At 30.4% G+C, this 13,021-nt stretch overlaps 1 protein-coding gene across 1 annotated transcript in view; it reads right to left on the bottom strand.

The window, feature by feature from the left end:
- LOC142327766 (zinc finger CCCH-type with G patch domain-containing protein) overlaps positions 1 to 13,021 on the bottom strand; it is a 28,070-nt gene continuing 15,049 nt past the window's right edge. The window contains exons 7-10 of the mRNA XM_075371083.1: positions 11,190 to 11,341; positions 8,475 to 8,595; positions 4,219 to 4,386; positions 1 to 399 (exon numbers count right to left, since the gene is read on the bottom strand). Coding sequence (XP_075227198.1) covers positions 95 to 399; positions 4,219 to 4,386; positions 8,475 to 8,595; positions 11,190 to 11,341 — 746 coding nt within the window. The 3' untranslated portion in view covers positions 1 to 94. The remainder of the gene's footprint in view (positions 400 to 4,218; positions 4,387 to 8,474; positions 8,596 to 11,189; positions 11,342 to 13,021) is intronic.

Genomic DNA, 13,021 nt, shown 5'->3' with positions numbered 1-13,021 from the left:
TGCATACAAACAATGTTTTTTAATAACTGAAAATACTTAATTACATTTATATTTTTTTTTTTTTGTAAATGTAAACATAAAATAATCTCAAAAATTAAAATACAGCTAGTTTTTTAGTATTATCACGTCGATTTTGTTCCCTTGTAATAGACTGTTCAGATGCCTGTAACTTATTTAATTCATTTTCAGTTATTAACAATTTGTTGCTCAAATGATTATGTACAGCTGACCCACTTTGATGACGTTTTAAAGATTCTTTTAACTTAATCAAATCTTTTTCAACTCTTCTAATATCTTCACTTACACGAAACTTTTCTACATTAAGGCCCCTTCTGCTTGAACTTGCCAATGCTTTTGATGTTTTCACTTCATTTCTTTCTTCAGATTCACTTTTAGAACCTGAAATAAAATAACAAATAAAAATTAAGTATAATACATACAGCTTATATTGAATGAGAAAAATTTGGCTCTACCAGTTATATATTTGTAAACTGGTAAACTGTGTAACAGCCTAGTTATAAGGAAGAGGGGAGCTGTAGAAATTTTCAAAACTACTGAATGACACTTTTTAATACATCTTGTGATGTTCTTACTCAGTGGATCACTTAAAAACTTTAATTTTTTTGTGTTTTGGGTTTTTAGGTAGTTCATATATTTATACCAATGTGTATGTGTTGCTTCAATCATATATATTTAATTATAATATTTTTATTTATCATAAAAAGTCATTACTGTGTTGTACCTATGCTGTGTTCTACTTAATAGCTAGCCAAGGTTCTGGACAATACATTAAACTAATCTAATAAAAACAGTCCCGCTGTGGTTTCCAAATTAATTATTGCTGAATTGGTGAAGACAAGCTTATTCCTAATTAATCAATCAACAGCTACCCAATATTCCACTTATACTACGTCCAACACAACATCCTGTTGTAAACAAACTACCAAACTGCTTTGGCACTTGAAGGTTGCCATGAAAATTATGTGCCTGACTTTATCCAGTAAGCCACTAGTTTGGCTTCTATTTAACTAGCAGATGAAAAATAGAATCCTTGGACATTTGTACAGGTACATTAGAATGATATAGACTAAGTTCCAATAAAGAAGCAGCGCTATTCTGCTGACCACTAGAAGATGCTAACAAGGCACAACAGACTTTAAATATCACAGCAGACTCAACTCCCAAGGAAGAAGGAATAAAAAATATAAAAAAAAGTAGGAAGAGGGGGACTACAGAGGGACTACTACTGATTGGAGTAGTTTAAGTCTTGTTTATCTTGGTAATCTCTTAGACTGTAAACAGAACAGATATAATAATGGATTTCTGTGATAAATAAAATTATTATAAATACGTATGAATACAAATATTACACTAAATCTATGAACTATTCTAAAATAATATAAAAAAACATAAATTTATCAAGGGTCCAATGAGCAAAGTGAGCAAAGAACATCATAATACTTATTAAAAACTGTGATGCAGTAGGTCTTAACATTTATACAACTTCCCTTTGCCTTATAGCGCTGATTCTTCCACAGTCTACAATATCCACCTATAAATTCAGTTTAATGTATTTGATATTTGTCTGATGACAATAATCACTGAAAACCAGCTTTATAATGTAATTACATTATTTGTAACTGATAAATGTTAATGCTAAATAATGGAATTTTATAAACTTTTGATGAATAAACCAAAAAGTAAAAAAGTTACAGATTTTCCTGTCATAAGTCACATTAGTAAATTTTCATGAAAAATATCAGGGAGCCAAAGGATTTTTCCACTTGAATTCAGTTTTATGTAACTAATAATTGATCATTCTAAAACAAAAGAGCAATACTTAAGTAAAAAAGTAATACTACCAAATATTTCAGGTTCATACCACTAATAAAAACTTTAATATTAATCAATAATATAATTTTCCTGGCCTTGGAAAATTTTTCCTAACTTATTTTTTTCAATTACTTAAATGATCTCATTCTTTCATGCTCCACAACATCTTAAATTAACATACATGCTACATCCTGGATTATACTCAAGAAATGGTGGAAAAGGTATGCATTAAAAGAAACAAGAAATACAGACTGGTGTATAGCTATGAAAAGAATAAAGTGTCTGTACAATTTGAATTCTAATAAAGGTAGTTTACTTTTATTCAGATTTGAATATTAGATTGTGGATACTGGAGTTCTACGGTAGTTGGATTTCAATTAATCACACCTCTCAGTATGGCTGACCTGAATCTGTCCAAGACTACACCTCACTCACACATGAACAAGGAATGCAAGCTGACTACAAGCCCCAAATCCAGAAAACTGCATGAGATATCTGAGACTTCTGAAATATTCATAAGAAATACTCATACTAATACAAGATGAAAAAAATGAGTTGCATTGTAAGGATTACTTGCAACTAGTAAAAGTTCGATTTGGTAGCCACAATTTTCACAAGGATCAACTAGAAAAATAGAGTCAAACACCTGGTCAAAAATTCAATTATTTTGTATTTTCTTAATATTTTAAAAATAGTTTCTATCAGCCTTTACAAGACTGAAAAAATAATCATAACTAATAATAATTAAAACTAAGCATAATCATGCAGAATCTAGATTTATTTTTAATCACACCAACAGGTGAAAATTACTATTAACAAGGGTTCTTTGTAAATGCTCTAGCTATAACAATTTTGAAGGTTATTTATTTAAAAAAATTTTAAGCTCTTGAGACTTGAAGTTATAGCGTGATGGAGTACACTGAAAAAAAAAATTGACTTAATTAAAATCAGTTTGAGCAAAATAACCATTTTTATGTTCTTATAAATCAGAAAAAGCTCCAGTTTTTCTCTGAAGAATTGTGGATAGGTAAGTAAGGTAGCTTTGAAAACAAGTAAGACAGATTTTTTATGTTTTAATCTCTTCTCAATTATTTAGAGCCTAACAAATAAATCATTTTTTAAACAAGCTGGTTTGAGGTATCCTGTAGGTAGTAGTTTAGAAGTTATGATGGCTAAATTTGGATAAAAAAAGGCCCAAATTTTTCAATGCCAGATAATGAAAAAAATAATAAATTGATGATAAAAATTATATCCTATTGGCTAAAGATTAAAGTAAACATTAATAAAATAGTGGTGGTTATCAAAGATATCTGATTTTACTATATAAATCTTTTTATATAAATTTTAGATCACTTACTGTTTAAATTTGAAACTTCCTTTTTATTTTTTTTATTTAAAATAAATTCTGATTGTTAGTGACTGATAGTGAGGTAGTCATGGAAGGTAATGTTCTCAGTAAGTCTTATTTAACCTTTCATATGCAACTGAGCTTTGGTCACCTACAATCAATATTCCAAATATTGTATCTTAGTTTTTTTTGTTTAAAAAAGTTAAAACGTAAGGGTTAAAGTGTGGTACGTGCAAAAAAGTACTAGCAACCTGACTAACAGAAACCTATAAAATAAATACAACTAACTGGCTGAAGAATAAAAAAGTACAGTTTTTGGAAGTGAGAAGGGAATAGCAATTATTAAAATTTTTCATCATGCTGGCCTTGGCGATTGGGGATTCCAGTAACAGTTTGATGTGTGTATTCAGAGTACTCTGGGCTTCTGTCAGCCAAATAATTCTAGTGTAAAGGAATATGTCAAGGTAAATTCAAACCTTTTGGTTTTGGTAGAGGTCTTCAAGCTAATTTTCCCTCACGATAATTAAAGTCTTCATTTCTCCAAGTACTAATGGTTTTTAAATTAAAAAATTTAAGAGAAAATAGAAAAAACCGAATTTATCTACATAAAAAAACCAAAGCACATGTAGCAAATAGATATAATCTCACAGAGAATAATGGATTGTTGAACACCGCTTGCTAATGAGCAATCGGAGGGAAGGTGTTTGACAAATGCTGAGAAAGGGGTACTCAGACAAGAGATCAAAATAGACATGGCCAAGGCATGTTGTCCATGTCAAGTATACAACACAACTACCAACCGTATGAAAACACATTTCCATAAAACACTGTTTATTTAAATCTTTTAAAAATATAAGTGGCATTAATGAGAGTTGGTTTCTTTGGCAGTAATAATGTTCATAAATAAGTTTTGCTGAATGTAATAAAAACTTGCATTAATAATAATGGTTGCAGGCCACAGCAACCATTATATTATTATTCCAAGATTAAAACCTTAAAATATTTGTTAATAATAATAATAATGAAATATTTAATACCCGACAGTTGGCAGTTAATAAAAGAAAATACATCAACTTTTTGTTTTTCTTTTTCATATTCCTTTTCTCTTCTCTTATCCTCTTTTATTTGTTCTTTTAATCTCCTTTTTTCAGCTTTAAACATATCTGGATCACCACCAGCTGATTCCCTCAAAGCCATACAATGATCTGCAGATTGAGAAAATAAGAAAATTATCATTAGATTATAATTAAGAATATATATTAAATTTTTAAAAGATGATTCATATTAGCAGAAATTGTATCTTTAACCCATTTAAGACCAATCTTTTATTATGTACAACTGAATATACCACACTAATTTTTGTTATTTTTAAATAAAATACCTTTTAAGAAAGCAAACTTTCAGAAATTTCAAGTTATATAATTTTTAATTGGTTTACTGAAAAATAAGAGATGTTACTAGATAAATATTATTTTACAAAAGGCTGAAATAAAAGATTTTTGTTTGATGATGCACTTTCCAGTTTATAATTCTGTGATAGATAAATTCTTCTGTTGTGTATGCAACACATTTCTCAATAATTAGGTATCTTTAATTTTGTTGCTTTATCTGTCCCAATAATTTTCTCTGCAAATAACGACATAATGATATCCAGTGGTGATGAGCAGACTTGGAGTTGAACTGACTAAAATACTGATTAACAACTGTACATTTGGTTTAATGAAGATGGCAATGGGAAACCACTTTACTCTTCCCTTTTCCCAGTAAATCTGCCATGGTAAACTTATCATTGAAAAATTCTCACTCTTAGGAATAACTTATCAGTCATGGCACCTAACAGACAGGTAAATTACAAATAGATAAAGACCTTCCATTTCATTCACAGTAGGCAACACAGAATACATTTTTTATCGTTCATGAATGTCTTTATGTCTTACCATATTCTGAAATAAAAACAGGCTTTATGTTTTTACTGCTAACAGCTGGTTTTTAACTACTTATATTCATTTACCAAACATAACTTAACACAACTATAACTTAAACATTAGTTTCTAAAGTTCAGTTTTATTCTCGACTATTTGTTCAGTTAATCTGAATGTCACAATTTAATACTAAATTCATCATTAACCTCATCTTTAAATCTGTTTGAATGTATGTACTTTAAAAATTCATAGTAATAATTCTTTATTTTTATGATAATAGATTTATGTTATACAGTGGTATATGAATCTGAATTCTAAATTTTAGGAGGCTTTGCCTTATTTCGTAGGTACAACCCATCCTCATAGATACGAAAGTTGCTACAACAGTAACTCCAATAAAATTAAGCTGCACTGTAGAACTAGAAGGAGATAGAAGCAACACAGAGGAAGCTGACATAAGCATCATGGTGTCATTCAAGGAAGAGAAATGAAAAGATAAGGAAAAGAAATAGAAGAGGAAGGGTACAATCAAATCACAGAAGGATTGTTTTCAATCAGAATTGTTGACAATCTTGCCGACAACCACCCTAAACTTACTAGGGGAGGTAGCTAGTTTACAACAAAGTTTATTGATGCTATATTACAGGGTGGTAGGAGGCAGGATCCATAATATCAACTTTTAATTTAGCTCTATTTTAGAGTAAACTCCATTTAAGCATTTTTTTAATGGTTTAAATAGCTTATTTGTATAACTACAGTCACAGCAGTGGCAGTAGCAGAGTGATAAGCACTCCAGTCTCATAACTGAGAGATCTTGGATTCAAGTCTCTGTCATCATTTTTTAGCTTTTATTTTTTTCTTACATAAACACTAACATAGATGATTTTTTATTATGTAGTATTTACAAAAATATTTATATGAATCAAGCAAAAAAACTATATGACTTTCATGTTTGCTTGATTATATTATTTGAATTATTATTATCTTTTATGACCGCATATAGAATCACTTTAGTTAGTCCATTATCCAAAAGTCTCTTTGATGGGACTTTTTCGGTCTTGTGGTCCTCCCAGAACTTTTTCTTATTTTATTTGAATATAACAATCTCATTAAACATAAAAATAAAATAATGTTAGAGTTATAAAAATAAACCTAATTTGAAAAACTTGAAAAAATTAAAAGAAATTATCAGTTATATAAAACAAAATCTGTTGGTTAGGTTAATAATTATTATATTCAAATAAATTATATTTAGAATTTAAATGATTTTTAACAGTACAGAGGAATAATATGAATCTTAAAGAGAATAATTTCAGTCAAATAAAATAATTAACCAGCAATCATGAAATTCAAATAAATTTTTTCCCAGATTCTTATAAATATTATTATAAACTAGCTGTCCCGACAATGCTTTGCCACTGCTAGATTTCAGTATGTATATATATATATATATATATATATAGAATAAATTTATACAACTGAAAGGTTGATAAAGCATTAAAAAACTGAATATTAGGGGACGTCACAAAAGTCACTTTTATCCTATTTTCCTATTTTTCTGTTTCCCTTCTTTCCCAACTCCCATTTTTCCTTTTTCAATTTTCCCTTTCTTTTCTTTCCCCTTTTCCATGTCCACACTACAATTTCCCCCTTTCTCTTATCCCTATTTTCCTGCACATAAATCGGTCCAATAGTTTTTTAGTCTACAGTGGACACACATATGAACAATTGCCTTTTACATATAAAGAAGAAGAAAGTCTGTATGTATATTTGTTTGTCTGTTTCATAAATATCTCGACACCGGCACCACCTAGCGGGATAATTTTTGAAAAAATCTTTTTTTTTATGTAACTAATATATATTGTGAATATGAGCCAAATCAGACCATAAATGCAATTTTTCCAAACATCTCAACCCCCAGTGCCACCTAGCAAATCCTAACTCATTCAGGAACCTTTGGGCATGTGCACAACAACTCACCAAACTTACATCGCAATCAGATGAGTGGTATAGGAATGCAAATGGCACAAACAAACATTAATTTTCATACATATACTTATGGACTGGGCAATACTTTGCTATTGCTAGGATTTGATATATATATATATATATATGTACATAGATTAAATGAACACAATTGAAAGTTTGATAAAACATTAAAAAACTGAACATTATGGATTTCAGAAAATTTAACCTTTAACTTTATACCTTATCCCTTTCCTTTATTTCCATTTATCCCATTTCACATTTCCCCCTTTTTACAATTTCCTTTCTCTCCTTTTCTCTTTTCCCCTTTCATTTTCTTTTTACCTATTTCCCTATTTTCTTTTTTTCCATTTTTCCTGTTTTCTTTTTCCTGCATGTAAACTGGTCCAGTAGTTCTTTAGTCTATAGTGGACACACATATAAACATTGCAGTAAAAGTAAAAGTCTGTTTATACATTTGTTTGTTTTGTAAATATCTCGACACTGATGCCACCCTAGCAGGTACGGTTTTTGCAAAAATTTTTCTTTTCACATAACTAATATATACTCTGAATATCAGCCAAACCAGACTATAAATACACAATTTTTCAAAATATCTCAACCCCCAGTGCAACTTAGTGGGTTCAGACTAATTCAGAAACCTTTGCAGGCATGCACAAAACTCACCAGTTTCATCGCAATTGGATGAATGGTATAGGAACGCATATGGGAAAAACAGACAAACAAACATTCAATTTTATATATATATGATACAATATAACAAAAACTCATCTATATAATAAAATGGAATGGTGCACACAGAAAATATTGAAAAGAAAAAAATATATATATATTTGTGACTTAAACCCAAGGATCTCTTGTTTATGAAACTGGAATGACCACCAATTAGCTGCTGCTGTGACTATAGACATACAAATAAGCTGTTTAAAAATCTTTGGATTTTATAATAGATTTTACTCCAAAATGGAGTCAAGTTGGAAGCAACCATATTAGATTCAAAGTAGGAAGCCACTTTCCTACCACCTGCAAAAGGGCATCAAATAACTTCATTGTAAGATGATTGTCTGCCCTTGTTAAAAATATTACAATGAGCGCCATATTGCTGTGCACATACGCTGACGGTTGACTTACTGCAGCTGTATGCATTACCACTGTCAAAATTGTCCTGGACAACTCTGACAATGAACTGTATACTACATAAGTATATGGACCTATACAAATGTTAACATCAATTACTGAGTAAATTGCAACATTACTGAGTTAACGGAATGGTCAGTTAAAATACACACAAAAACTAATATATCTCTGCTAAGTTAGCTTTGTTTGTTGAATTAAAAGCATTATATGATCATGTTCATGCACAGTAAACGTTTTAGTAATGTTACCTAATGATTTTCCAGGTGGAAAAATAAGTGCTTCAACTGGTTCAAGTCTTCCATCACCACGAGGGCCGAGACCACTTCCAACAATATATCCCATGTTGGCCATCAATCGAGAACCGATACCCTGTTCAGAAAAATGTCAAGTCAAATGCATTTTAAAAATAAAAAAACACAGCCAATCCACCAGTACCCGCAGGTGATATGTTCCAAGAGCTAACATGGGGAATTGAAACTAAAAATGCTAGCAAACCCTACATACAATTTTTTACTTAATAATCTACCAGGCTTTATTTGATAAAATGCACAAAGTTAAACATTTACTAGTACTTAAATTTGTCTTCAGTCATTTGCCTGGTTTGATGCAGCTCTCCAAGATTCCCAATCTAGTACCACTTGTTTCATTTCGGTATACCCCCTACATCTACATCACTAACAATTTGTTTTATATATTCCAAACGTTGCCTCCCTGTACAATTTTTCTCATCTACCTGTCCCTTCAATATGTAGGCGACTATTACACCAAATGCCCCAAGATATGGCCTATACAATATTTCCTTCCTTGCTTTTTTCGATGCTTGCATTCCAATCTTCAACTATTATTAAATTTTCATCCCCTTTTATATATTTAATTGCTTTATCAATGTCTTTGTATACACGCTCTACCTCATTGTCATCATGGGCACTTGTAGGCATATAGGCGTTAACAATTGTTGTCAGCTTAGGTTTTGATTTTATCCTAATTACAGTAATTCTATTGCTAAGCTTTTTTAAATACTCTACTCTCTTTCCTATCTTTTTTGTTCATTATGAAACCTACTTCTGCCTGCACTTTATCTGGTTCTGAGTTAATTTTCAGTTAATTGAAACCTCGCTAATTTATACTATATCTACATTTAACCTACCCATTCCCCTCGTTAAATTTTCTTACCTACAAACCTTTTTTAGTCCTCTAAACATTCCATGCTCTGACTCATAAAATGTTATTTTTTAATTTTCTGGTGACCCCTTCCTTAGTAGTTCCCACCTGGAGATCCAAATGGAGAACTAATTTACTTCCAGAATATTTTACCAAGGAAGGCGCCTCAATCTTTATTATATGAAAATGCAGACATAACATTTACTTGAAAAAAAAAGACAGTTGTAGTTCTCCATTGCTTTCAGCTGTGCAGTACTCAGAAGACTGAGTGATGTTGATATGGTCGTTTAAGTCTTTCTGGCCTACGCTCTTAACAGCTACTGAAAGAGCTGCCCTCTTTCCGGAATTATTCTTTAGTCTGGCTCTCAACAGATATCACTCCAATAGGGTTGCACCTTTGGTACAGCTACTCTGTACCACTGAGCACTCAAGCCCCCTCACCATCAGCAAGATCTCACGACTCATAGAGTGGCGATATTATACTATAATAATAATAGTACTAATAGTACAATAAAAAAAATACAGGTGATACTAATAATTTATATCTTGACCTCTATGATTCAATGGAATTAGAATATTAATAAAAATTGTTTATAAATTTAATTTTGAATCAGAAGTAAACCACACACATACACAACCAAAACAGCAGATATTAATGATACACAGACGCTTTGGACATGAGGGTTCTACTTAAATTTCTCAAATGACACTACAATTTTAGATGATGCATATCAAAGATATGTGTAGATTGTTCATTAAAAAAAAGATGCTTAGTGGTTATTGAAATAAGATGGTAATCAGAAAACAGCTGCAAGAAGTCAGCATCTAACAGTAGTCATGTGCAAATCTGCTCCACTGGCTGCTAATTTTCAATTTATGTCAACAGCAGATAATTTTGAATCATGTTTACTTTTTCTCACTAATAACCGATCCTGTTTTGGAGTTGTTTTTTAGGCCACAGTTGCCTTTACTTTGGGATGAAAAGGAACCAATTTCTTTAAAATGTTTTAAAATAGTATTTGCAGTCCTTAATCCAACACCAAACTCAGAAGCTATTTGTTGTGTCATATTGGTATGCTCAGAAAAAGGACAATTTTTGAATGATTTCTTGGAGTTCTGTCCATTATTATATATTCAAGATTCATAGAACAAAAAATACGAAAATATGATTTGTAATAAAAAATGAAATAGCACAAAACAGTGTTTAATATAAAAATCGCTAAATACCCTAAGAACAATAATTCACATTACACAGACAACTTAAAAATGAGGAAAGTCAAACAATGTAGCCACAATATAGAAATAAACAAAAAATTCCCTGTGTTCAGATTAATTTACGCTCTACAGTATGAAAATTTATATGTATTTTTGAAAATAAACTAACAAAATATTAAAGGGTTTTCCCAAACTTTTCAAAACAGGCAACATTAACATCAGTGCTACTCCATCAAATAAAGGGTTGCTAACAGTTTCGATGGGGCTTTTGGGAACAATTTCTAAGTAATTTAATGTGAATTATATATAATTTTTAATAATTTAAAGATTTGTTCATGGTTGTATTGCAGACTTATTAATAGATAATATTTAGTAGAGAACAGTAGTAGAGTAATTTTTTCTCGTAGCAATTTCATGTTTTTATTAATTTTGTAATAAAAGCTAATTTTAACTTAATGTAAAAAAAAACAATTTCTATAGCTGTGACTCAAGTTTTGAAAATGGAAACCTAAAAAAAATTTATTAATAATAATTTAAGAAAAAGAAAATGGATTTCATGCACACCATAAGCAAATTTAAAATCTTACCTTAGTATGTTTCTCCCAATCACCAACAGCAGATGAAGTAGGTGTTCTAAGCAAACTCAACTGTATAATAGCATCTCTGTCAATATCAATAACATTACTGTCACTAGCATCACTGTCGTAGCTTCCATCAATGATCTTATTGCCACCTAATACTGGAAACGATGAACAAGGAAATGTTTTTAAAATTCTTTAGTTTATTTAAAAAGAAAAATACTAACATATTCCAGTGTTAACAACATTTCACACTGTTGAAGATGTTTATACAGTTTGTTGTTTGATCAGTCAGTGTTCTCAATCATGATACATTATTCTTTCTGAAGAAACTCTGTGTTTGGCCAATCAAAGTTCTCAATCATGATGCATTATTATCTTTTCTAGAGATTCTGAATTACAATCTTGTTGTTCAATAACACTTTTGTATTATTTCACTGATAACAATGATGGAATTTAAAAATGATTTTTTAATAATGATTTGAGCAGGAGAAAATACAATTCATGTACACTACAAGAAAATTTAATTTCTTACATTAGTACATTTCTCCCAATCACCAATATGATTCTACTTCATAGAATCAGTGAAAACAATGACTGATATTCCCAAAGTAAACTGGTATCTTAGCCAGTTTTTACTACAAGTAGTAAAAATAACATTTTTTGCTCAAATAAAACAAATTCTACAAAAAAAAACTTAAAATGCTCTTCATATAGGTGCACATATGAAAGATGTGTAACGCTCTAGGTAAAATATGCAACAAAAATAAATAAAAATGCACATAAAAATAACCAACCCCATTGGTTTTAGTCCACGGTGATGTATATTATTTTTGTAGTTCAGGCTTGCTGTCAGTTAACAGATTAATGATTATCTGATCTTATATGAGATCTGTTCAAATAGTTAACAGTAGTGCAGAAGCACTTTGCTGTAGTGAGATAAAGTTAGCAGCACTTTAAACATTACCCTTAGAAGTAAACTTTACATCAGACTTTCAATATCATTTACTGACATATTTCATCTGAAGTACCATATCACACATATTTTGCAGTTTTTGAAATAGCTGACTGTTCCCTTGTTTTTAGAAAAAAATTTAAGAATTAAACCTTTTACAAGGAGGCATTAAATGACGCAATAAGGATACATGATCAGTATTTAAGCTGTATTTGGCATTAAGAATGATTTAAAAGTGATAGAGGGTCAGCTAATAATGATTTCAGAGATCAGGACATCCATCAATGTCAACTGAAGACATTTATATAAGAAAAGTTAATAAAATGGGAGCATTTCAATCAACAACTAACTGTCTGGAATTTCAATTTCCCAAATTTCAATCTGTCAGATTTTAATTGGTTAATGATATGAGATATTGATAAAAACTTGGACTGCATTGTCTTGCAGCCAACTTCATCCCAGAGTCAATAATACAGTACTACTTATTAATTGTATTGATAATCTGTAAAGATTTATAATTTCACAAACAAGCATAAAATTATTATGAAGGGAAATGTAATTGTTAATGAAATGCATGTGTACAGAAACAATGTTTGGACTAATTCAATTATCATATGGTAAGTTAATACAGTGCGACATAAAATAATAGTGGGATTTTAAATGGTTATGGCTATGGAACAAAGCATTTTGAAGAGATGAACTAAACATTAATGAAATAGAAACACTCCAGAAGTTTATGTGTACAAGAGCTAGTTCATGTGCTTGTGTTTCCTGTATACACAAGCAGTATTTCCACGTTAGTCATCATGTTTGCAGTACAGAGGTTCAATATTTGTTATGGCTTGCTATGTTTGAATCAGTTATACGTGTTACATGAATAACACTG

This window comes from Lycorma delicatula, chromosome 7, assembly GCF_047948215.1.
Source record: "Lycorma delicatula isolate Av1 chromosome 7, ASM4794821v1, whole genome shotgun sequence".
Classification (NCBI taxonomy): Eukaryota; Metazoa; Arthropoda; class Insecta; order Hemiptera; family Fulgoridae; genus Lycorma; species Lycorma delicatula.
The sequence above is the reverse complement of the archived record's forward strand: the minus strand, read 5'-3'. Positions and strand labels throughout refer to the sequence as shown.